The sequence below is a fragment of the Vidua chalybeata genome, chromosome 5 (assembly GCF_026979565.1).
Source record: "Vidua chalybeata isolate OUT-0048 chromosome 5, bVidCha1 merged haplotype, whole genome shotgun sequence".
Lineage (NCBI taxonomy): Eukaryota > Metazoa > Chordata > Aves > Passeriformes > Viduidae > Vidua > Vidua chalybeata.
Window position 1 is genome coordinate 65,986,095 of NC_071534.1, and position 26,748 is coordinate 66,012,842.

At 44.9% G+C, this 26,748-nt stretch overlaps 1 protein-coding gene across 3 annotated transcripts in view; it reads left to right on the forward strand.

Annotated features, from left to right (window-relative positions):
* Positions 1-7,876: 7,876 nt before the first annotated feature.
* The window catches only part of CCDC3 (coiled-coil domain containing 3), a 44,309-nt gene continuing 25,437 nt past the window's right edge, over positions 7,877-26,748 (forward strand). For all 3 annotated transcript variants that reach the window (XM_053943949.1, XM_053943948.1, XM_053943947.1), the window contains exons 1-2: positions 7,877-8,564; positions 9,545-9,719. In XM_053943949.1, the coding sequence (XP_053799924.1) occupies positions 8,146-8,564; positions 9,545-9,719 (594 nt within the window). In that variant the 5' untranslated portion in view covers positions 7,877-8,145. The remainder of the gene's footprint in view (positions 8,565-9,544; positions 9,720-26,748) is intronic.

The window sequence follows — 26,748 nt, forward strand, 5'->3', positions numbered from 1 at the left end:
TTTAGTTAACTTAATTCCTTCATTTTCTCCTTCTTTGCTTTAATTTTTCCTTGACAAGCTACTTTCCTTACTGCCCTTTTATTCCTGTCTTGAGTCTCTTTCTCCCACTTCCTCTGCCTTTTCCCCACTGTTTTTAGCTTTCTCCTGGGCTCTGCATCCCTGTGTCTGCCTCACCCCTCATTGTTTCTTATCCCTTCATCTGTGGGGTTTTCTGGGGTGCAGGGGCACTTCTAACCCCATGGTAGTCTACAGTAATCACTCAGTAATCTGTGCTGCCTTGCCCCTCTTTGCCACAAGTGTCCCCATCCAGATGTGCATGCACATCTGTACACGAGGCACACACAGTCCCAGAGCCAGGAGATTGAAGTCAGACCCAGTTCAAGGAAATACCAGCTTCAGTGGGATTCCACACTCCAAATCCAGAGCTCCTTGGGTGTTGAATGAGACATGGGATGAGAAGCAGCTGTTTTCCTTACCCCATCCCATGTAAGATAATCAGGTACTCCATTGATAAGTGCAGTTTGAGAGAAGAGAATTGTGCTGAAAATTAAGCATCTATTAGTTTATAATGGAAAACATTTTAAATAAAAATGCTTTAAATTATATAGAGGTGTTTTGTAATAGAACTGTCGTATGCCATGAGACAACTTCACTGGAAAGAACATCTATAATGAGAAACAAATCACACTGACCTTTGCTACAGGCTTGAAAGCAGGTTTCTTTTGGGTTGTGGGGACTCATTTGCCCTCCAGCAGTGGAAGAATTAAGATGTTATGTTTAACATAAACAAGAGAGGTTTAATCCCAAATCCTTGTGGGAGAGCACTTTGTGTTCTCTTAAAAGTTCAGTAATTCCATAAGCAAGATGGACAGTTGGGTTATTTTAGACTCAATGAAAGCAGGGGAGGGACAGAAGGGACGTCAAAGGGAATTAACTCATCAGAGTAAGAACCCAGTTGTGAAAACTGAGCAGAGAGTGAGTTCAATTGCATTAACCATACATGGTGCCAAGGTCTCTCATTATAAGATGCCCTTTTCCCCTTTTTGCTCTGTCCAGCTGAAGTGCAAGAAGAAATGTTTGTCTATGTGGGATCATCCCAAGCCGGGGATGGGCAGCCTCCTGTACACAAGTGCCTATTACTGTTCAGGCAGTAATAGCTTGAGAGCAATGATTCTCATTTCCTATGGGGCTCTACACAAGAGCCTCTGAGGGCAGGTGCTGGTTTCTGAGTGATGAAGGAAGAAAGGCTGCACAGGGACATTTCTTGTCTCTGATGACCTGTCTCTGCTGGATCTACCTGCACATCTTCTCTGCACTCACAGAGACAGAGTGGGCTTTGTTTGGGAGTGTCTTGGTCCTTTTGAAAGGCAATCCCTTCCCACAGCTCTGATGTGTCCTGCTTCTCTTCTGCTGGGGGCACAGGCAGAAGTCAGGCCCAGCAATCTGTTACTGCTTAGTGCACTAAATTCACTCTTGAAGAAGACTGTGTCAAACATTACCTCCAGCTGTGATTCAAAAACTGAAGAAAATTCAACTCTTGAGAAACATAGGAGGGACAAGATACAAATCCAGAAAACTTGAGCAAAGACAAAACATTTCACATCTCTATCTTTTTATTTCCAGACAAGAAGCCAAAGTCCTACAATATGACTGTTACATTAGGACTTAGATATGTAAGCATCACTTTCTTCATCACTCTACTGTGATCCTGCAGCTGAAGAGAACCAGTGTGAGTGACTGGGTGCTGGAGGGATTATTGCCCTGGCTCAAAACCAGGCCAGAATTGCCTTCACTTGATAAGTGAAGCTTGGATTGAAGGGCAAGTTGTGCTTTGCCAATATAATTTTTCTTCAGGAGCAACCAATGAAAATTGTTCCATAATTGTGTAATGCTGGCTAGCAGAATAAATGTGGTTCTTGGATAAAAGAACAGAAAACAAAATAGATCTGGTGGTGCTGCTCTCTCCCTGGCTCTTTGGAGACCAGGCTTTATGATCCTGAGTTCATCTCTGGTGTCTGCTGAAGAAAACAATGTTAAAAATCTGGGGCAATCAAGCTACAATAATGTCCAGTTATCCTGCCACCAAGCAAAGGAAAGTGTATTCAATTTATTCAAGGGAGTACTTATATTGGATTATAAATGCCAAAGCTGGGTGAGAAAAATAAGAGGGTTTTTTTTTTTTTTTTCCACACAGCAGACAACAGCATGACATGAACCTATGGATGGAATCTGAAGCCAGGCAGATCCAGGAGGAGAAAAAGCACAAGATTTTTGCATTGGAACAACTGACCAAGGGATGACCTATCTTCTCCACCACCTGAGATTTTAAAGTGAGAATTGTGTGTCTTCCACTTTCTTCTTCTAAATTCAGTAATGATCATGACACAGGAGTCCCTGGGTGACATCATCACTGTGGACAGGTTAGATTTCGTAACAGTCCCTCTGCCTTTGAAACCTCTGAGGCTTAAAAAGTGCATTTACCTGAGCCAGGGTTCACCCCAGGGACAGGAGAATTAGATGTCTTTATTCCTTTCTCCCCAGCTGTGGGAATGCTCTGTTTGGATATCTTTCCCATCGCCGGTTGTGTCAGTGGTATGTGTTATGCAGATGTGTGTCTACTGGGAGCAACGTTCAGACAGCACATTTCACACTGATTTATGAACAGACTTATGAGCACAGCAACTTCTGGCCTCTGCTGACTTGGGCTGGAATCAGCTTGCATGTTGTTGCTATTCTCATTCTCAGACCTGCAGTCACAGCTCACGAACCAGATGCTGCAGAAATGTGGAGCTGAGGAAGTCCTTGCCTCAGAGCTCTGCTGTGAATGGGGTGGAGGAGGTAGTTAGCCAAGGGAACCCAGGAAAAAGATGGGAGGTAAACATGCCCAGTCATGGTGAGCTGGAAAAGGACTGGGTGTGGCAATAAGTTGGCTAGGCAGTGGTGGGCCAAGGCTGGGTCTGCCCAGGAAAAGATGCTGCAGGACTCCAGGCATGAGACAAAAAAACATCTTTGTTGTGTGAAATGGCAGGAAAGAGAGAACGTCTGGGATACAGGGCTACAGCAAATGTGTCGACACAACCTTGAGAATAGAGAGGTCTCTATTCTCTAGTCTAAAGTGAGGCTGTCATCCAGGTTGTAAGTCCAAGTGATGGATAAGAGAAAAACAGTTCCCCTTCAGACATGATGGGTCTGAGATGAGGACCAGATGTCCCCAGATGTCAGGGAACCAGGCTAAGATGGGAGTTTCAGTAGGAGAACACAGCTAACAGGGCAGAGGTCCAGATCCAAAGGAAACTGAATTTGAATTGGTGAGAGAATTTGAATTTGAATTCAATTTGAATTGAATTGAATCAGAGATCAGGGCAGAGGAAAAGGAGAGCAGGGCTCAGTGAGCACAGTGAGGGCAGAGTGGAGAAGGGGGATTGGTTTCAAACTGAGAGTAGGTTTATATTAGATATGAGGAAGAAACTCTTTACTGAGAGGTGATGAGGCACTGGAACAGGTTGCCCAGAGAAGTTGTGGATGCCCCATGCCTGGGAGTGTTCAGCATCAGGTTGGATGGGACTTTAAGCAACCTGGTCTAGTGTAAGGTATCCCTGCCCATGACAGGGGGGTTGGAACTTGGGAATCTTTAAGGTCCCTTCCAATCCAACCCATTCTATGATTCTGTGAAGATAGAAAGTGGAAAGTGTAAAGGCCAAAGAGGAAAAGAAAGGGCAGAAAGATACAGTGAAGGTGTTGCCAAATATCTCCATCTATACCAACTACCTGATCCTTCTACTCACTTTTCTATTTGAATTCCAATTGATATTACAGAAAGTCTTTTTACTGCTGTGCATAAAAGAAATCTTTCCAAATGCTTTGAGACAACAATGTATTCCCAGCTGATCCCAAAAGACAGGTCCAGTTTCTTCATGGTCGTGATTACTCTTCAAAAGAAAAAACATGAACAACTATGGCCAGGGAATGTGATTTTTTTTTTAAATAGGAATCAGCCAGCCCACTACTGGTAGAAAAATAGTTAAATACAACAGACCAAATGTCAAACTATGAGAAGAATGACTCAAATTAGAGATGCATAGATAGAAGAAGCTAACAAAAACATCTCTTCCTGTGGGGACACTAGCACAGCCAAATACTCATCTTTGTAGGTCACCCAGTTTAAAGAGCAGTGCATGGGGAGGAAAAAAATTCTGGGTTTGATATTTTGTACCCTGGACTACAAAGGAATCACTGCAGATATATAAATAAAAGCCAGCTGGGCTGAGGTTTCAGATCACCTACACCCATCAGAAAGGCAGCCAGACTAAGCACTGTGCTCTCCTGTTGGATACCTGGACTAATGCTCAACTCAGTCAATTCTTTGGACGCAAAGAGAGAGCAGAGCAATGTTTCATTAAAATATTTCAATCACCTGCATTGCCACTGAAAAAGCAAAGAAAATTACATAGCCCAGGGTGAGAAACCTTTTATTTAAATATCTGTAAAAATATGTGGAAAAAAAAGAAGAGTTCCTGCCTGGGAAAATCATGAGCCTGTCTCAAAGTCTACAAGACTATCTCAGCAGAGGAAGTGAATGAATAACTGTGGCACATGCATGAGTGGCTGAAAGTGCAGCCTGAGCAGTAATTGGCTCTATTGGTGCTCCTCTGATTAGCTGGTTTTGGCTACAGCACTTGTCAGACCCACGCTGAGTTCACAGTACAAAAGCATTCACACTGCACTGAAGAACATCTCAGATCAGCCAGTGGATCCCTGCAGAGAAACAGCAAACACAGATCTGAAGGATGCAGTCTCCAGGGAGGGCTTTAAATCCTTACTTCATGTCACTAATTCCTCGTTATCTAGAGCTGGAAGAGAAAGGACTCCTGGAACGGATTCAGATGCTCCTGTTACTTTTCACTACCTCAGAAATGAAGGAAGAGAGAAGTAAATTGATGGTGCTTCTGTGGACAGAGAGTTAAGAACAAAATCACATTAATCACTGAATGTAGGTAGTTTGAACTCTTTACCAAAATACCCATCTGAGTTGCTAATTAACTGAAACAGCAAAGGGATCAGCTTATTGGTCTGGGAAGGAAAGGTTACACACTGATAAATCTCCAGAGAGACCCCTGACAGGGAGAGGTCTCAGCTGGGGACTTGTCACAGAGGGCATGGGAGAAAATGAGCCACCCCAAGTCCTTACAGTGACAGTGGCCACAGCACCAGCAAACACGAATGGAAGAGGCCAAGGAAACCAGGCACTTCCAAATAAGAGATATTTTTATGTGTAGATTTGCACACCTACTGTCTCTGCTTCAGGGTTATGGCTAAGACCCCCCATCAGCTCATTCAGCTTTAAAATCAACTCCATGGATGCCTGCTGTATCCTCAAAATGCTGACATGACCACTCTGCAGAATGACAGAGAAATCCCACAGAACATGAGTTATTTGCATCCACACTCTGATAATCACCCCCAAAAAGCAATTTGGAGAGCATCAGCCAGCACCAGAGCATGCCAGCAAATGCTGTTGTGTTTTCTGAGCTGGCTAACTGATTCAAACACCCTGATCAAATATAAGCAGTTTAGGCTATTAATAGCAGCATTAAGGAAAGTCTTCCATATTTTGTTTGTGAGATGCCTGTCCTCCCTCCCAGCTAAATTATGTTGTATTTTGTGGTGGCTAAATGAAATGTGAGGAACAGCAGAACAGATGGCAGTTTAGATCAGATATGTCCAAAGTGATTTGAGGACAGTTGACCATTATTTACTTGCAACATGCAGTAAGCAGAGATGAAGGTTAAATGTGAGGCTTTTCTACCCAGAAGATATCAATCTTGTATGTATACACAGAGGAAATAGCAACTGCATTTCACACAAGATGAGAATTTGGTTCCCAGGACAAAACCAACCAACCTGTGGTTACAAACATCTCTTCAGCTTCTTGGGGCTCTGCCTCCAGAGAAGTGGCACTGAAGTAATAAAACACTCACATGTTGCTGCCCACACTGACCCCAAGATTCATGTGGGTGAAGCTGCCAGGTTGTACCACTGGGAAAGACATGGACAGACATGGAGAGACCACCCTGGATGGACTGAACATCTCTCCCACCACTTGCAGCACTTCTTTCTTTATTCTTTGTCAATATCTCGAGATACTATTTCTCATAGAAACCTGAGGTTCATGTCAAAACCTCCATTTACACTGGATTGCACAAAATGCCTCCAAACCTGCCTCAGATTTATCTGAAGTCAACATCAGCCTCAATTCTTTGTTTTACTCTTTATTTTTTAATTTATTTATCTAAAACCTACTGAAAGAGGCTCTGAAACCTTCTCTACCACAGTTTTGTCCCTTCAGGTTCTAAAGCAAAAAAGCAGTTTTTCCTAATGGTTAACATTAAAGAAATACTGAGCTGGTTGGTCTTTTGGGATTTCTTGAGGGTATTTTCTTAAAAAAAAAATCAAAATTGTCTTTAAATTTTTTTTTCCTGAAAGTTTGAAGCAATTTGTTGATCTTTGAGAAACAGGAAAAAATAGAAAAACTCTGTCATTCTGAATTTTTTTAGGGAAAAAAAATCAAAATCTGTTTATCTTTTAGCAAGAACCAGCTTTGCTGTCCATGCATAAAGCTGTGGTGAAATATATTGTAGCATCTTGCCATCATGAAATCTGAATACTACTTTGTTAAACTCTTCAGCACACAGATGAAACTGATGAAACTATTCCAGAGGAAGACTCTTGTCACTGAAGCTGTTTTGTCTCACCGTTATGAAGCTGACTCAGCACTATTCAACTGATGATTCATTATTTTGCACATTATTTCGAACCCCAGTCCTGCACAAGGACCCCCCTATACCAGGTGCAGCATGAACGTGGAACAAAGAGGCACCTTCTGCTTCCAAGAGCTCCAAGTCCTTGTAGAGGACTGGAGAAGCAGATGGAGACAGATGGAGGGTGAGATTAAAGGAACCAGCCAAGACATGCTGTCAGACTTTGAGTAACCTTTACAGCCAGGGAGAGATTTAGCTGTGACTGTGTCTCCATGATATTCATACCAAAAAAAAAAAAAAAAAAAACCCTCCAGAAGATTTTAAGTGTCCCATGCCCATTCCTGACTAGTATTCCAAGTGAGATCAGATGTGGGTAAAGGAGAATACTGAAATAGAAAGAGGCTGTTGGAGGCTGTGAGTGGTGCAAGGCCCCCAGGGATCTTTGGGAGAAGCTCCACAGCAGTTTGTATGTGGGGAGAGGGTCAGTGTTTGAGCTATCTGCCAAAAAGCTACATCAGCTGTTCTAGGATGAAGCAGTGGGAAGTCAAAATATATTGAGACCTGGCTTTCACCTTACTCATGTATTTTGGAAACTGATTGCAGGCTGCTAGGAAGAGCTAGTCCCCTACACTTGCAAGTTTTACTCCAGCCTCATTTGAAGTGGGAGAAGTGGATGGCTAAAGTTACAAGTTTCTACACAAACGCATCTTAAGTTTCCCAGGATTTTCTTTCCTAGGGGAGCTGTGCACTTCCCCCTGCTCCACTGAGACCCTTGCACTTCCAAAACCCTACGAGCCACACCTTCACCTTTCAAAGCCCTGGGTGCCACCAAGTGCTCACCCCGGGTCCAGGGAGTCTGGCAGCAGCTGCACTCAGCCCGGAGTACGTCTGCCTTTCCCATCTCTGCTCTTCTACGTCTTCCCTCTTTGCAGTCTCCGTCCTGTCCACCTCTTCCCTTTGCATTCCTCCTCTTTGCAACCCTGCCTTTGCATCCCTCCCCTTTGTATCCCTCCCTTTTCACCTCCCCCTTTGCACCTCTCTCACTTACAGCCCACCCCTTTGCCTCTCTGCCCCTTCGCATCTCTGCCTTTCCCCATCCCTCCCCTTTGCATCTCTGCTCCTCGCATCTCCAGCCCCTCGACCCTCTGCATCTTCACCCCTTCTCACTCCTGCCTGCCCGGCTCTCAGCCCTCTGTGCATCCGCCCCTGGCACCCTCCACTCCCCTCTCCCGCCCTTTGCACCGCCACCCCTTCGCATCTCCGCTTCGCTGCCTCCCCGCGCTCTCGCCCAGCCCCGGTCCCCCGCAGCCTCCGGGCCGTCTGTCCCCCGCTCCAGCCCCCCTGACCCCCGGCGCTCCCCTGCCCGCCCGGCCCGGAGCCGCCCGCGATGCCGCCGCTGCCGCTGCCGGTGCCGGTGCCGGTGCTGGTGCTGGGGCTGGTGCTGCTGCTGGGGGGCCGGGCGGGCGGCGGCGGGGGCTGCCAGCTGCCGGCGGAGTGGCGGCCGCTCAGCGAGGGCTGCCGGGCCGAGCTGGCCGCGATCATCGTGTACGCGCGGGTGCTGGCCCTGCACCCCGACCCCTACGGCGCCTACAACTACCTGCCCTGGCAGAGGGGCCCCCCCGGCAGTCCCCAGCAGGGAGCGGGGGACCTCTTTTACTCGGCCGAGATCGAGCTGCTGTGCGACCAGGCGTGGGGCAGCATGCTGGAGGTGCCCGCCGGCTCCCGCCTCAACCTCACCGGCCTCGGCTACTTCTCATGCCACTCGCACACCGTCATGCAGGGCTACGCTTATTTCTTCTTCCTTCGGTGAGTCCCGGGGTAGGGGGGTCCGAGGAGGGGTTGGGATGTCGCATCCCAGCTCCGGGGCATCTCCGCGGGCGGGGGATGCGCGCCCGCCCCTGCCCGGAGGGTTCGCTCCGTGCCGCTGCCGCTCTCCGCGCAGCGCCTTCTCCTTTGCGCTTCCACCCACAGTTTCACAGGGAAAGAAAAGCCGGGAACACCAAACTCCCATAGTATTCCAGCACTATCGGTCAGCACATGCACAGGGAGCTGCTGTTGAGTAGCTCGTGTGTGCTGCTGCTTTTGTTTTTACGGCGGGACGGTCACAGAGCTGGAGAGAGGCCAGCGCCTGTTTGCCGAAGTTTTGCATGGGAGTTTAAAACCCATCCCCAAATACTCACCCGATAGCTTTCCATCGACTCTCCCGAGTCCCATCCAGACCCTGACTTTGGGCTCATCGAAAGAATAAGAAAATAAACCACAATGTGGGAACAGAGCCATCTCCGTGACCTTTCAATTCGAGAGCATTTGCGAAATACTATTCAGTGGCTTGTTTTGAAATACTTGGTATATTCTTAGACTGGATGCGCGACAAAAGTCATTTTGATGCTGTCTAGGGCTTAGTCTGCAGCAACATCTTTAAACACATTTTATTGACACAAGTTGTTTATTGACTGCTTGAAGGAGTACTTAAACTCTGGGCTCAAGGGCAAAGTGATGCAAATTCAGTAGAAACTATGGCACCAAAATACAGATTTGCGTCCTTCATGGGGTTTCACAGGTATCTGTAGGGTGGAAGGAGCCTGTTTGGTCCTTACTGCTGCTGCCTGATCCAGTCCTTGTGGTAGAAATTGTCATTTTGGTGCCGGGAGAGCTGAGAGCCACTCGCTGGCTAAAAGTCTGTGTGACTTTTTGTTGAGCCAGGTTGGAGGATGACAGGTGACTTCTGCAGGAGAGAGAGTGCTGTTCATTCTCACAGTGGGCTGCCCCTGCAATCTGTGTTCCAGAATGGATGAGAACTACATCCTCCTGCCACATGGAGTCAACTTCCAGGAGGCGATTTTCCCCGACACCCAGGAGAACAGAAGAATGTTTGCCAGCCTTTTCCAGTTTTCAAACTGCTCACAGGCGCAGCACATGTTGAGCTTCTCCAGTGACTGGGAGATTCAAGAGGACAACCGGGTAAGGGGTTCTTTTGCTTTCCATGCTTGTTTTCAAAGTGGGCACAGGCATTCCCATGTCCTTTGTGAGCATATGTATATGAATACAGAGCAGCAGATTTTACTGTTCTTTGGGTAGTATCACTAGCAAAGTAACACACTGGTGAGGAAATACTAAACTGTTTTCAAAGCTGACCTCTGTGTTAACCTCTTCAGCTTCCCATGGACCTGAGCAAAGCTTGGTAGCACCTTGTTCATGAGCAATAGGTTAAAAATTTTATTACTTGTGATCTTGTCCTCCCCCACCTAGATAATTTCTGGGTTTGCTATCTCTAGATCTCTTTTTTTTTAATTTCAGCTGAAATGCTCAGGAGCAAATCTTTGCTTATGAACTTCTGTGTTCATCTCATGTAGTGAGAGCAGTGCCTGGACCATGACAGACTATAAGGGATTATTCTTGCCTGACTCCACATAACAGCATAAACTTCTACTGAAATAATCACCCTGAGCTGCCTTTGTAGCAGCTGGGGAAAAAAAGACTCTTAAAGGCACATTTCATGTGAGTGATGAGGGCAGGGTTCCTCTGAGTGATGCCAGCTCTTACTTCTGAACAAGACAGATGAAGTGTCTCTTTCTCCTTTCAAGGAAGGCCACAGAAAGCAGTTCACCCTCTAGGCAATCCTCCCTTAAAAACATCCAAAGATGCCCACTGTTGGTGGCTTCTGAGCCCCTTTATGGGATTGTAGTTTGTGTAATAAATGCAGGATTTTAACAAATGCTTATTTGGCAGAGAGGAGCAACATGTTGTCATGTGTGTGCATGTTCTGGATGTGCATACACTTTTGAAAAAGTGGAACTTGGAGAGCTGGTTTAGTGCCAAACCTTGTTTTTTGAGGCTGGTGGTTTCCCCTGGTAGCTGAGAACATTTTAAGCACCTCTCTAGGTCAGGATGGACAGGACAGGTGTCATTGCTTGTGTCTTCTGTGGATTTACCCGAGACATGATGTTTATGTATGACAGCAGATGTTTGAGTGGCTTGCTTGGGAGATGGATGCAGGGAATTCAATAGCTGGCTGAGCCTTTTCCTTTCACAACCTGGCCAAATGCCAGCACACAAAGTTTGAGCTGCTATGTGGCCACCTGGCCAGTGACACAGCTCCTCTCCTTGGGATGCCCCATGAGCAAGTGTTTTCTTGCTGCTGACATTTTGGGGAGGGAGTGTGTTCAAATATATGTGTGGGGACAGCAGCAGAAATTGATATTTAAGAGGAAATTAATTATCCCATAATTAAATTGCAGAGCTGTAACCCTGTCTGGGCAAGAAGGGGGAGGTAGAGAGCCCTAGTCCTAGCCCTGCCTCCTCCCTCCACTCCCCTCCTCCCCATTGCCACAAGCAACATACTTGGCAAGTAAAGGTGCTGCTGCTGCCAAATCCACAGATTTTTGTCCAGGGGATCAAAGTGGCATTGGGAGGTCACCAGATCCAACTGCCAGTGTCTGCTTGTGATGCCTCTGCACTGTTTATTTCGTCATGCTGAGCTAAATGTAGGGGATCTTGATGGATTGGTGCTCATTTATGCCAGCAGTGAATCTCACCAGTCAGCCTTAATGGAAATCACCAGGCAGAAACCCCCAGGGTAAGTTGGGGCAACCCTCAGCATATGTATCAAAAGTGCATTTCAGCTGTTGCACTCTTTGACCCGTGCAGCTGTGAGCAGACTGGGGGGGGATTAGAGCTGCTGGTCCCTCAGACAGGGGCCGGGGGCTTTACATGCTCCAACCCCCACCCGTCCAGTGAACAAATTCAGCACAACTGATGGACACTTTGTCTTGCCTTCATAATGAAATGTAAAAGCTTCCTCTGCACCAGTTAAAAATAGATGGGGCTGACTGTGCTCTCATTCAGCTCCTGCATCTGTGTTTGCCCAGCCGAGCGCCGGCTCCCGGCGCCTGCGTGCCCCAGCCTGGGAAAGGGATGACATTTCTGGCTGCTGCAATATTAGGAATTTGTTCCTCAGCTCTTCCCAGGTACAGGTCTCTTTACGTTTCCCTCCTCTCTGTCTTTTTACATATAGTGGTGGTTTTCCCAATTGTCACTGTGTCTGCTCACATCCTGCCACAGTGTGAACAATTTCCGTTTCCAAATTTGCTCGGCCGAGCTGCCCCATGCTGGCTCCTGAGCTGAAATCTGTGGTGTGTGCCAGCTTCATGGCACAGACAGTGAACATAACTCAGAGCATTATTCCTGAAGTTTTTGAAAAAGAACCTCTTTGCGAGCCTGAGTACATCCAAAGATGGGTTCTGTGACGATGTCAAGCTGGGAAGAGCTTGGACAGAGAGAGAAGGATTGTTTGATGAGGCTCATATTGTAGTGAGGAGTCAGGGGTCTCACTAACTGCTGTGTACTGACATAAGTAGTTACTTAAAATACATCATGGATGTTTTGTGTAGTCAGAGAGAAGAAGTGGAAATGTTGAGACATTCCGAGCAGAAGGCAGCTGGAATGAAAGTCTCATCCCAGGAGTTTATAGGTAAGGTCCTGCCTCCAGGTGTTGGAATAGCTGCATGCAGGGACAACTTGAAAAGCAGCAGGCCAGAAGAGGTTTGGAATAAAGGAATGATGAAATTTTCTGCTTACAGACAAATCCCATACTCTGAAAATCTTTTGGAATCCCGGTCTTGATATATTTCTGGGGTGGACACTTTAAGAGAGACTTTGGTGCTAGAAGCACGTGCAGTTGCAATGGATAATTTGTGTTTGCAGCTTTGGGATGCTCAGTCAGGATGTGAGAAAATGCCATGATGGATGAGTGTCTTTGCCTCATGTTATACTGTTCCAAGAGGTCCCTTCTGCAGGGTGTGCTTGAGCTGGCCATGGAGCAGGTGACCCAAAAGTGACCACTGACACGTTGTCCTCCTGCTTGGCCTCTTCTGTCTGCAGTGCTCCTTGCATGCAGGCAGACTTGTCTGGGCTACCTGAGGGGTGAAACTAGGAAAACACTGACAGCTCCTTCTCCTCCTTCCAGCAAATGTGTCTGATAACGCAAAAGAGAGCAAAGAGATGTGCAGGAACTTTTTGATGCACTGGGATGTGTTACCTGCCTTTTCCATCATGGTAAAATGATTTAATTTAATTTTTGGAAAGGCCCATGGCATGTGATGAAAAGAGGTCAGACCCAAGGCACATGTCATTGAGTAGAATACTTTCCTCATCCTGGGCCTGCTGCTTTTGCTGAAAGCTAATTCCAGCTGCATTTTTAAGCCCCTTGCAGTTTGGGCTAAGAGCCAAATACTGCTGTCCATAGTTTTCCAATAACCCTACAATCTCATAAATTCACTTAGGTGCTTGTTCTGGCCATTTCAGAGTGCAGTGATAGCTCCTGCCATTGTTTCTTTAGGCACTTACATTTTGGCCTCCACATTTGCAGAGGCAAATATTAATGTGGCTACATCCTGACTTTTTGTCTCAGTCCCTTTTTGTCTCAGACCCTTGGTGATGCTGCAGATCTCTTGCTTTACTCCAGCTTGTTGTTGCAGTGATTTCCACAAGGTTGTTTCTAAAACCAAGGGATGATGCAGTACATTGGGACTGAAATCTAGCCCATGTGCAGAGTTTCACCATTTTAGTGCAAATCTACGAGCTGTTATTTCTCCTTCTGGCCTTCTGCAGGGTTGTGTGATCTCATAAAGAGGACTTGTTGCTTTGTCTGCACACAAGGGATTACAGGAGAAGTGACTTGAGGTCTGGTGTGATAAGGACAATAGAAATCTCTAGCAGCACTTGCAGTTATTGTTCAGAGGGGCTTGAACTGGTTTTGTCAACAGGTTGGTAAGAAAATGTGTTCTTTTGGCCTCGCCCTTTATGTGTGCAGGAGAGCTGTAAAATGGCCCCACGTGCATCACAACAAGGGGCTGATGTCAAGGTGTCAGCCCAATTGTGAGCAACACTGAGAGCACTGAGATAAAGTCCATGGAAATTAAGGAGTCCAATAGCTTCAATTAAGCTCAGAGATTGCAGGGGGAGACTATACCTTTTATTAAGCCTCTCTCCCTGTGTTGACTCAAGCAGCAGAGCCACAACCACAATGATACCTCAATTGATTTAGATGAATAGACTTGCCTTCTGAGAGACCTCCAGAGCTTTATCTGGAGGTATTAGCTCTAATAATAGAGCTTTTATGGGAGTAGTCAGTGTCCCAAATAAAAAGCAAGGTAATTAGTGGGTTAGCCTGGCAGTCTACAAATATCTGTTTAGCATCTTTGGGTTTGGATCTTCTTCTCTGGTGGCACCATGACTGCTGTAACAGACTAATGACCTGACTGGGACACCTGGAAGACTTCGGAGCACCTGAAAAGGGAACTAGATAAGAGAAGCAATGTAATTGCATAAATGGCCTTGCCATTACTGTGCAAAGCAAAAATCAAATTAAATTACATTCTTCCTCTATGGAAGTAGAAATAATTTCAGAATTATCTGTATTTTAGCAACTCCTGTGTGCATAGACTGGGAGCCACTGGGTTGGGTGAATCCCTGAGCCCATCTGTGGGCAGCACATCTGCTGGTCCCAGCCTGTCTCTTGCCTGGTGCTCTCAACCAGGTGAATGGTAGAGGGTCTCAATCAGTGACACTTCACAGCACCACGAGGGCACAAGCCACAGAGAAATAGCCACTTGTACTAGAGCTCCTTGCCTACCAGAGAAGGGCTTGTTCACCTGATGTTTGCTATGGGGACTTGTTTTGATCCATCTCCCCAACATGCCCCCAGAGAGGGGGAAGAAAGAAGGGAAGTTGGGGAAGTCCCCGTAATTTTTCAGACCACCCTGATTTTGGAAGTGATTAAATAATATCATGTCCAGAGAGAGCCTGAGCTGTCTTGGATGCATGTGCCAGAGGTCTTCCTGTGGTGGCTGAGAAGGACATTGCTGATGCCAAAAGTGACTCTGCTCTGTGAGTCTTGCAAATCCTGGCCACTAGGAAAAATAAGATGATAACTGTGTTGTCCATGTTATTCACAAAATTAAAATGAAAAGTAATATTTTTTTCTCTTATTAAAGTTAAGAGCTTCTGCTCTTGCAGAGTTTCCTCTCTGCTCTGAGTGCTGAGAGATGAATTTCAAGACTGGAAAATGCTGCTCATGTAGTCCAGAGCCAGCTGTTTTAGGAGAAGAAGCAGTCTGAAACAGAGCAGGTAGCATCTCTTTAATTTCTCTTTAATTCCCATGTACTGAGTTTTGTGTTTGCTTGTGGCATGAGCTGCATTAGACATTCTCCCTTCTCTGGTTCTTAAGGCACTAGGGAAATACAAATTAATCTCAGTTAAAAACAGTTCTACATGGCAAGGGCAGTACAAAAAGACCTCAAAATAGAATTGAAGTGAGGTCCAATATCTAGAGGTTTGAAAATCTTCTTTTACATGTGGTCTCTTGCCCTGCCATTGGTTAGAGGAGCTGTTTCTCTGTGAGCCTAATAGCATGATAGAAAGTGCCATCACTTCTGGGTTGTTTTCATAGTGATTTTCAGAGCCTTTGTTTTCCTCCCAGAAACCCACCCAGGGTGAACCCCCTCCCTATGATCTGTGTTTAATTTGAGTACATGTAAGCAATATCAGATGAAATGGAGAACTGCTGACAAGAGTCTGGGGCAAAGAAAGACCACAAGACAATTGATACATTTGGGTAACATCCCCAGGAGTCTTTTGGCACAGAAATGGCATTGATTCTTTTTAGAATCTTCACACCCAGGCTGTGGTAGAGGACTCTAAGAGCTCTGCCTGGCATATCCCTATCAGTTTTCTAGCTTTCCACATGCACGTAGGCTGATAAAACACAGAGTAAAAGATCACAAAGGAATACACAATAGCCTTATCCACAGGATGTTTCCATTGCATATGGTCTTTATAATATTTATAACACCCAGAAGGTGTTCTGAGCAGTGCTTCCCAGGAGAAAAATGGGCAATATCTCTGGTTTTCAGTTGTTTCTTAGAGGCACATTATTTCTGTTGGGGGTAGATTGGTTGTTTTTCATACACAATGCAAGAGGGACAACCTGATGTAATGTGGGAGCCTTGGATTTGGTATCATTTGTGAGCAGTCAGAATTTGGGATTGAAAATGGAGCTTTTCTGCACCCATCTGAGCTCTTGTCCCCCATGGCAGCCATGGTGGTGGTGAGGTGCTGAGGTGAGAGCCCACTTAGCACCCTCCTGGTACCAACAGGGGAGCCCCAAAGAGTGCCACAGCTCCTGGTGAACGTGTCTGGACCAACTTGCTGCCTATCAGGCATTACAGATTGCTCCAGAGCACGGCTCTCTCTTGCTGTGTCTCAGGCACACCCAAGTACATAATATCCTTAAAAATAGCCAGTTTCCAGCTCGTCGAGCAAGGAAATGCGAAGACATCCAGGGATGTGTATGTGTGTGTGTGTGTGTGTGTGTGTGTGTGTGTGTGTATGTATGTACTGCTGCCTCCTTGAAGGGTGAAGCAGCAATCCTTCCAGGAATTGGCAGGGAAGGCAGACCCACATGGCTCCAGGCCACTTGTAATTATTCAGAGTCACACTTTAATGAAGTTCTGCCAAACGCTCTAATTCATTCCATACTTTGTGGCACAAGGCTATCTGCTGTTGTACTTGAACTTGGTGGAGAACAGGCATCTGACCCCAGCCCCAGGACACCTTTTGGGTTCTCCATCTGGCTGGTGGCCACAGAGGCAGCTGATAGTTGTAGGCTGAGCTCTGCATGTTGAGAGGCACAAAGGTGAGGCTGAAGGGACCCTGTTGTCCCTCCTCTGTTTCAGATCCAAGGCTGTCTGCAGGGATGCCATAGCCTTGGGCTTTCCAGCCCAGACATGGCTGAAAGACTTGCAGTGCTGGATTTGTGCTGCCAGGCACAAATCCTGCTGCAGCGCTTTCTTAACCAGGTAAAGAGTTTTTTGGGAGCCCCTGACCTTTGGAAGCCTCTTAGCCAAGGGCCAAGGCACTGTGAGATGGGATTTTGATTGAGCTGGTTATATTCTCTCTATGATGACACAGAAGTGGCTGAGGGAAGTGATACCTCCCTCAGGATGGGCCAGTGGGAAGGTTGAAGCCCACCCTGAACATCCACATGTGAAGATGGGCTGGGAATTGCAGCATTGTAGTGAGCGGTGGACCTCTCATCCATCCCCTCTGGAGATGACACTGTCATGGGAAAAGTGGCAACTAGAAGACATAAGGAGGCTGATTTCAGTCCACTGTCTCCTTCCCTGTGTGTGAGTGATACCTCTGCTTTCCTGCCCTCCTCCTCATAGCCTCCCCAGAGTGGGAAAGTGAGAAGGGACATCCTACCACTGTGAAAGATGAAGGGAGAGGTGCAGGGAAAGGGTTGGTGTGGATCTGGGCTGTGAAATTGAGTAGGGCAGGGCAATGGATGTTTGAAAGAGCTTGTGTCCACAGCCAAATCCCCTTTCTCGACAGAGATTTGTGTACTCAAGGTGCTCCCCAGATACCTGGGACATGTTCTTCAAGGAGAAGAGTTGAGGCTAGTGTTCTTAAGGTGGATATATCATCTTACTAACCCAAGGCAAAACAGAATGTGCAGTCCAAAGAAGCAGATCACAGTTTTTTTTGGATTCAGTTATGCTTACAAGTCATACTTGTCTCATGACATTTGTGTCTCAGAGGGTGGAGGTACCAACTTTGTCTGGGAGCCACTGAAAGGTGCTCAGATATGAGTCCTGGCATCCTGCTCACAGTAACACACTGGGACTATTCCAGTGCTTTTGATTGGGTTGGGAGCAGGAGGGAGAAGCAAACATCAGAGCTGGCTGCGCGTGGCTCTTCACCTGCTTGGATTTTCCTAGACCTTGTTTTGAGCTAACTCCTGGGGAACACATACAGAATGAGTCTCAGGCAAGTTTTCTGGAACAAGATCTGCCAAAATTGATGAGGGAGGTACCCATATTATGTGTTGTTCAACCCAGTTTTGGGAGCCACCATGCCCTTCTGTAAATCTGTGAGTCTGTCAATGAGTTGGGTGGTTTTTGTGTGCAAATTGATACTTTATGTTGGTCAGCAGATGGAAAGGATGATTGATGTAGATCAGCAGTCCTGGACCAGGATCTCTCCTTGATGAATATGATGCTCCTACAGGCACTGTGGGCACACCTGTCCTTTGGTATAGTTGCTGTTGACCTTGAACCCAGGGAAAGTATTTTCTTTCAATTTCTCTCTCCTGACCCATCTGTGAGATGGATACAGAAAAAGATGGAGCAAAACATTTATTAAAATCAACGGCCACCAAAATCCAGCTGGCAGACAGGACACCTGTGATACTGCCTGTAACCAGATCCACCACTGTGGCTTGAGGGGAGATGAGGTCTTTTAATCTGGGACATATTTTCTCCCAGCCCGTGCATTTTGATGTTTATTTTCACAAATGACAAGCCAAGCTGGCTCTGAGGCAGCAGGAGTTTGAGTCCCTAATGGAAGCTGCAGACGGAGCCTTTTAAAGCCGGTCCTGCCTCTGCCAGCCAAGTACCCTTCCAAATTCCCCTGGAGAAGTGTCCTTGCCCTGTTGTGCTCAGCCAGGAGCAGCCATGTGGTGCCAGGCTTGGCTTGGCCACTGGCCCTGGCACCGCTCAGCCCCTTGCAGCAGCTAATATGAAGTGACAAACCCAAGTGCCTGGTTTCAAGGGACTGGGAACATACGGTTTTGGTGGACCAAATGCAGCTGGCTGCTAAGCAAATCATTGCAGGTGCCTCCAGCAGCTGATGCAGTGACTCCCTCCTCTTGCTGCCCTAGTCTGTCAACGTTTTTTGGAAGGAGGCTGCTGCAACTGTTAGTCAAGTCATCTGTAAAAGGAATGACAGCAGGGAAAAATACACTGAGGGAGAAGCAAGTTTCCATGACACTGTAAAATACAAAAGGAAAATAATATGATTAAAAAGCCAGGTCTGAATTTTTGCCCAAAAACCTTAAGAGCAAGAAAGGAAACAAGTATTTCCTGAGATCTGAAACCACTTAATGGATTTTTTCTGCAGTATTTTTGCATTTCCTAGATCAGTAAGGAACCAGTAGCAACTGCAAGGGGCAATGTTGGTGCAATGTTTTATACTGAGACAAGATGTGGGACTAAAATGCAGGCTGGTATTTACATACTGTTATCCTCAAACTGACCCATCTTCTTCACTATGCAGGGGCAGCAGGAGAACTATTTCCATTCTGCAGAGGTAAAAGAAAGGCAGATGTGTTGGGCTCTGTATCCCAGTCCAGTAGAGACAATTCTTTTTGCTCCCAGAGTCATGCTCTCTGGGATTGGAAACAACTGTCTGATTTTTTTTTTTTTTTGCCTGTAAACTTAAATGTCAAAATCCTGTGCCCTTCCCCTCCCATCACTTCCAGCCTTAATGCAAAGGTAGTGCTGTACTTTGAGTAGGGAGTTTTCTTCAGGTGGGTGACACATGAGCAGCTGGGGTTTAGTTGTTTATTCAACCAGAGCAAGGTTGGTGGTATGAAGTCTGACTTCCTTCTTCAGGTGGATAGTGTCTCATATCATCTTCATTTCTTCAAAATGCAATGAGTTTATTGCCTTCATTTGTCTTTGCTGCACACCCATTTCAGAGCACAATTGCTTGTTTGGCTTTCTTTTTGTATTTCCAGAGCCTTTAAATGGGGTACAAACAGAAATATGTTCTTCTGGATGTTGTTTATTAGATTCTTTTTTATTGTGGAAAATTATTTAAATGCTTAACTGGATGGTGGCTGGGGAGAGAAAAGAGGGAAAGTCAAAGTGGAACAGCTTGTACTGACAATGGCTCAGGATAGGAATAGAAATTCCTATCCTGGGGGCTTATGTCCCCCACCCTATAGCTGAGCAGCTCCAGGAGGTACCAGGTAGCATCTAAAGCCCACCTCCATCAGCTGGATTCAAAAAAACAACCTGGAGGTGAATTTTTCTAAAAATCACTTCCAAGTTCTCTGTGCCATGCTGGACATAAATGCTGGTGTTGTGAAAAGTCTTTGAGGATTGAAAAAAAGAAAAAACTTTTAAGAAGACTCTACAGAAGGGTTGTTATACCATCAATTATTTGGGTTTTGTCCTTTTACACATTTTAGGCTCAGGCATGTTTTGTTTGAGTTGAGTGAACACTTCATGATCTGTCCCTCGAAATCCTAATTGAGCCTGTGTTTTCTTAAGTCTTGGTTTCAAAGGGCAGAGGAACAAATGTGATTCTTGATTCTTTTCCCAAAGGTGTAAAATCATTGACTAAATGTGTCCTGGAAACAATACTTTGTGCTCAAATCTTGCCTGCCATAATAAAAATGGCTTGAAACCACATCCAGTGACAAAATCCTCCTATATTTAACCCATGTCTGAAAGCAGCTGAGCTACTGATGGGAAATGTCCTGGTGCTTCCAAATCAGTTGTACTCTGGAGCTGCTGGAACACATCCTGTCCTTACAGACAGTCATTGCTCAAGAAACACATTACAGATGTCAAGGATATGAAGGAGCAGACCCCTTCCATCAAAGCATCAGGCCAGAGAAGGGCTAAAAACAAAATCCCAGACTGGAGGCATCCCTGAGGCATTTGCCTGCCTGTTCTGTGTCTGGACTTCAGGATCAGCCTCTGGTCCTGCTCATTGTCAGAAACTCTGAAACAGGAGAAGCCTCCTGTGGTCTCTGCTAACGAAGTGGTGTTTATCACACTCTGCTAATTGCATTTGCTATGGTATTTACAGCATTTCCTATGTTTGGAAATGGAGAAATCTCAGGCCTGCCCAGGGCTCGTTGTGCATTTTAATCTGCTCCTAAGCCCACATGTATCTTTAAACATTAACTTACACATTGGCAGTGTCCGGGGCATCCTCAACCCCATAGCTATCGAGCTGGGAATGTGGCTATTGAAGTGTTAATATTTGCTCTCATTATTTATCAGACATAGTGTCCTTTTTCCAAGTCCTGGGAAATTTCTTTTTCTTTTTCTTTTTCTTTTTCTTTTTCTTTTTCTTTTTCTTTTCTTTTTCTTTTTCTTTTCTTTTTCTTTTTCTTTTCTTTTTCTTTTTCTTTTTCTTTTTCTTTTTCTTTTTCCCCTTTTCCTTTTCCTTTTCCTTTTCTTTTTCCTTTTCCTTTTCCTTGCAGTTTTATCTGTAGTCAGTATTCCTGACTCCTCTAGAGCAGCACAGGGATTTGGAAATCCTTGCCCAGCACAATATGGGAGTGGAAAGATCTCCTAATGCTGCACCCACTGCAACATTCGCCCTACAAATAACTGTTTTCAGGTTCTGCTGGCCTTTGGGGCAAAGACAATGTATTAATTACAAGAATGGAGGTCATTTGAGCTCACATCGTAGTCTGGCCTTGGCCACATATGAACTTACTTGTGTCTAAAAGGGACTGATGTGGTCCTGGGCCATTTATGCCACAACACCTTGACCACCACTATGGCTCTGTCTCATTAGCTTCTTTTTCTGGATATAGCAGTTCCAGGTTAGATTCAGTGGATGAGGAAAAGTCCAGAGCTTTAATCAAGCACTGCAGCATGCCTGGAGTCCTCCTTCTGTATCTGTTGCTGTGTGGAGCAGGTGGCTTGAATTTGGCTGGAGCTTATGATGCATTTTGTAGTCTTTAGCTTATAAAGCCTTTTGGATAAAATTTACTGAGTGCATGAAGGATGTAGAGTTTTGTTTTGTGGATTTAAATCCAATCTTCTAAATTGCTTAAAAGCAATTCCTTGTGTTTTGAAATTCTGAAACCTCTGTCCTCCCCTTTTTAAGGCCTGCGGTCATCATGGACTGATTTAGAAAATGGTGCAAAATGTGTAAAAGAAATAAAGAAAACATTTTTTTAAATTATATTAGGAAAAATAAAAAAAAGAGAGGACACATATGTTATCAATACTCTACCGAAAGGGAACATTGTCTCTGACACAGAAAGCCTTTAACTCTAAAGCTTGTAGAACAACTGGAATAATCTTTCTAATGCAGTCAACATTATTGGAGCTGTCATGGGGCTGTTTGAATTACTTCAAAATTGATTTTAGGGCTTTTTCTGTTTGAACTTCAAGTATACTGTAGTATACTTCAAGTATCCTTCAAGTCACTGTAGATGTGACTCTGAACATGTTTTTCTATGCATTTTATGATAAATATTCTGGCTTTGGATTGGCTTCTTGGTTGGATGAATTTAAGTATTAGTTGAGTGGAGTTAAGGAGCTTGTCTACTTCAGTATTGATCTTAAAATGTGAGCAAAGATTGAATTTCATTGCATACAGCATTCTGAAGGGCTTCAGCCAACAGCAGAGTGGGGTACAGGAGTCCTTTTGTTAGGTGCTTTATTGTCAGAAGTACTGAACTGGTGCAAAATGGCAGTTTTCTGAGGAAGCAAAGTAAAAGACTGTCAGCATTCTCCCCTGTCCCCATCCCAAGACCCACAGTATGCTGAGAGATACCTAAGTCATGTATCCATGGAAGAGTACAGGAAGAGAGTTCTAGCTGATGCTCTCCCATTCTCCAGTGTTTTCAGGTGAAGAAGTCTCTGTGGTGAAGTAATTTCCATGTATTTATTTATTTCTTTATATTCAGTGACATCCAGTCAATTTATCTCCTGTAAAGCTGTCCAGCCTTTTCTTGAGAATTTGTTTGCCTTTTTGATTTAATTTCCAACTTTTAGATTGCCTTCAACCTGTCTCCTACTGAGACTCCCAGTTCTTCTGCTGGAAGATGTTGTCAGTCTCTATTTTCTCCCTTCATAGCATTCATGGTTGTGTAGACCTTTATCCTCCATCCTCTCACAGGACAGACTCAAAATTACAGATCAAGCTTAATGTCTGAGCCTCAGAGAAGGTTGTTCCTTCCCTATCCTGGATAGGAACCAGCTACTGCTAACACTCTGCAATTCAAGTCCTTGAGAAAAGAGGGAGTAAAGCCCCTTCCCTGGCTGTCTGGGACCTCCCACTGCTATTGCCACAGGGAAATTTCAAAGTTTTGCCTAGACTGTTGGAAGTGCCAACAGGGAAAGCAAATATTTGTGTGTAAGACTTAACCCCAAGAAGATTAAGTGCAGATGAATGTCAATAGTGCCAGCAACCTGTGAGAGAAAGTGAAAACTGAGAAGGATGTAAAAACAGAACATGGTACGGAAAAAAAAAAAGAAAGAAAAAGAAAGAATAAAATGCAAAACAGATTAGAAGCAAATCAAGGAGAAGGAAAATTTCAATGGGGCTTTTTGCTTTCCAAAAAGGGCAGCATGAAGAGCAGCAAGACAAGCATTGCAACAGGGGCTCATCAGTGTTAGCAAAGTTGGGAGGTTCCAAGGGTGAGCATGAAGTAGGGAGGGGGTAGAAATGAGGGATGCAGCTTGATGGGATGCTGCATGGACAGTAGATGCCTTTGGAAATTGAGAAGAATCCCATAGGTGATGAATATCTTGCACAGTCTTTAGTTCCTACCTCTTCAGTTTTGGAAGTCAATTGCTAGCTGGGGAAATGGTGATCCGTGGGAAGAGGTTTGGTTTTGTGAAGCTTGGCCCATGTTCTGTGGGAGGAGAGCTGTACTGTTTGGAAAGCATCCACCTTGGGAAAATCATAAGTGGTAGGGCTGTCTAGACTAGTCAGGAAGGCGTGAACAAATAACCAGAGTAAAATAGAAGGAGAAGAGAAAAAAGTGTGATTCCTCACCTAGAATTAAATTAAGATGTCAGGAAAAAAAATGACTCAAGGCTTCAAAGGATGCAAACAGAAGATGTTCTTAACTGGCTTTACTCTAAGGTTAACAAGGAGAGGAAATTAGACATGCTCATGGCTGGATTTACATGTCGCTGCTGGAAGCGGGTGGGGAGATGCGTGATAGGAATGTTACAATTAATTATTATAAATCTCTTCGTAACAACTGTGTGGGCAGCGTGCAGGTGTGTGTGAGGACCTTGGCAGCCTGACAAAAATGTAATAATTGCTTATGGAGGTAGCAGCGCTCACTCCTTGGCACTTTGTCAATCAGCAGACTGGTAATTAGCCATTGCTAGAGGCCACTGTGTTTCTCTGAAGAGGAAAGTAGAACCTCCTCAAACACCTGGATGTGGTCTGGGTGAGAGCACGGGGGGGAAGTGTGTCTTACCTGGGAGACTGCAATTATAGCAAGGATTTCCTGACTCAGAAACCAAACCAGAACTATTCTGCCTTAAATATTGTTATTTTTTGACCTTCAGCTTGAAACTGGCAGCAATCTGCGTCCATATAACCCAACCTAAATACAGTGGTTTTTTGAAGTGAAGTAGATCATTAATCTTTAGTTTGCCAGGGGTCATGATAGATTTTCTATCGCTGAAAAAGAGGTTGGAACTCTTTTCTAGGATAGATATGCACCTGCTGAAGTAATTTGATGAGCAAAAGGAATGACTTCCGACAATTTTGTACAGGAAGTCTGATATAATCTGATTTAAAGAGAATTGATTCTTGTTGCCCTCATTGCTTTATAGTGGAAAGCATGTTATTTTCTAGTTTGGCTGACAGAAAATGTGGGGTTTGGGACTATACTACATATAATGGAGAACTCAGTGTCCCTGCGCCAAAGCCCATTCTTAGGGATTTCCTTCCCTGTGGGTCATAAGAAATCATGTACAGCCATGTTTACAAAGAAATCTGAACCACAGGACTAAATAAGAAGCAGCCTTGAGAGGAGGGTCAGAAGCTGTCCAAGGCACCCAATTTCTACTATAGCTGAGGAGTCAGGGTGAGAAAAAGCATTGCTCTATGGAGCCTTTTAAAGTTCCCCATCAAATGCAGTAAAACACACTATAGAGCAGCTTTAAAAACAAGGGGAAAACAAAGGCAAATATATCTGTGACACAGAGTGACAGCCAAGAAGAGCTTGTCAGGCCTGGGTTCCTTCAAAGATGTGCACTGAGCCCTTTCACACTCTTAGTGCTGTTTGCTGAAGTATTGAGGAAGTGGGAAGGCATCCAGAAAAGCAATTCAACTCAGCTGACACGCTGGAGTTTGAAAAGGAGCAGGAAGGAGATGGAGATCTGCAGCACACTGCTGACCTGCTGGGACACAGTAATCCATCACGCTGGTCCTGCTGCTGCAGACTGTGCTCAGAGGTGTCCAGCAGCTGTTGAAAGCTGTTGAAATGATGGAATAGCATCTTCTCACAGCTGCTACAGGGTTGTTTTTTTTGGTCCCAATGAAACAGGGAGACAGATTTTTGGGGTAGCCTTCAGGAAGCTCTTGACCCAGCTGGCTACAAAGAGTGAAAGTTCCTCACAACTCTGTATTGCCCTGGAAGACATGGACAATCTGTAACAGTGAATTGATTGTAATTTGTCAGAGCTGAGGCAGAGCTTCCTCCAAGCTTCTGCAAGCTTTGCAGATGCCGTGTGAGAATTACTTGTGAGCTGTAATGCCTGAAGTGGTAAAACTCCTAACAGACACACAGGGTGAAGATTGAGGAGTGCTCATTTGTGGTTGCTACAGACGTTCTTTGTCATGGCCATTACTGTAACTTTATTGCAATTTAACCACATTTTAAAAGTCAACCCACAATTGTAACCACTGTGTCACCACCCAAGATTCAAAACTCAGCTCAGAATCAATGAGGTTGTAACTGCATATAAACCCTTCCTGCAATTTAACACCAAGGGGAGTTGGCATGAGAAGAGACTTACCTATCTTCTCAGGTAATGCAGAATTTATTATAGCACCCCTCCCTTTTCCCCTTCCCTTTTATGTGGTTTTGTATAGCTCTCACAAACTACAAGTTATACACAGAAAGTAAAGTAATAAATGAGTTTGAAATATGAAGCCACATTCAGAATTTTTTGGATGAAAGTAGCTTTGTTAGTTTAGGTTATTGGTCTACTTTGAGAAGGGGTAGAAGTGGAAAATTGCCTGTGAGATCTTCTTTCACCTGAACTTCAGGGGCTGAGCCCAGTAATTGGATCAACTGATGCTTAAGTTGAATTATGCCTATAATTTTTGTGTTTCTTTATTATTGTTACATATGCATCAGTTCTAATTGACTGAAAAGTTTTTTGAATAATTAAGCTTTGAAATACCTGGGAATTATTCCCTCAGCAATCAAAGGATGTGACGTGCATTTTCAACAGTCTTCATTAAATTTAAATATTTAAGTCATTAACGTAAAACATGAGTTTACACCTTCCCAGCAATGACACCACTGACTCCAAAAGGCACAACTAAGCTGTCATGAGCTGTTGGATAGATGGCAGCTTCTTTAGCTCCTACCACATTACTTTTGTTCTCCTTTCTGTTGCTATATTCAAATTTCTGCCTGGCCATGTAAGCAAGTCTGGTCATGTATGCAAGTCTTGGACTCACAGCCTTGAGTCCATAGCAAAACATCTTCTCTGGTCTGTCACTCTCCAGCCCCAAAAACAAAAGGTCAGCCACATTTCTTGACTTTTTTTAGTGGATCTGAACATCTGTGGAACTCAATCCAGCTCCAGCCTCACAGTTGTTCTGGTTGTGTCTTAGGAGCTCACTTCTGAACTGGAGTGTCTAAACAATTATTACCTGTCTTTGAGGCATGGACAGTGATTAGCAGAGCTGGGAGGCAATGTCCTTGTATCTACTAAGTTCTTTTTGCTGCTAGGCATCTGCCTTCCTTCCCATGTAACTCTGAAACCAATATGCCTGTTTCTCTGTCTATATTTCATGTGTGGTATTGTGGAGAGAGCTCATTACAGACAAGCTCAAGTGTAGCCAGCACTTAGCTGCAAGTGCAAACATATCATGAATGCCTGTGTTGCATTAGGATCTTTCCAGAAGACATTGAAGACAGCCAAGAAGACATTGACAGACAGCCAAGGTGGCTTCACAGGCTCTGTGTTCTCCCAGCACTTGCTGGTTCAACTGTTCTTAAAAAATGTAGGAGTTTGGGAGAGCATGGATGTCAGCACCAGTAAAGATTTGCAGTGCACCAAGTGGCAGGAAATAGGTGAGTTGATTTAGAACTCAGCCAGCCTTGTCCTTGCTTGAGCCTTCTAGAGGAACTTCAGGGAGAGAAACGTAGTGAGCTGTGGTAGGAGATGGCTCTGGGGAGCTACTAGCTGCT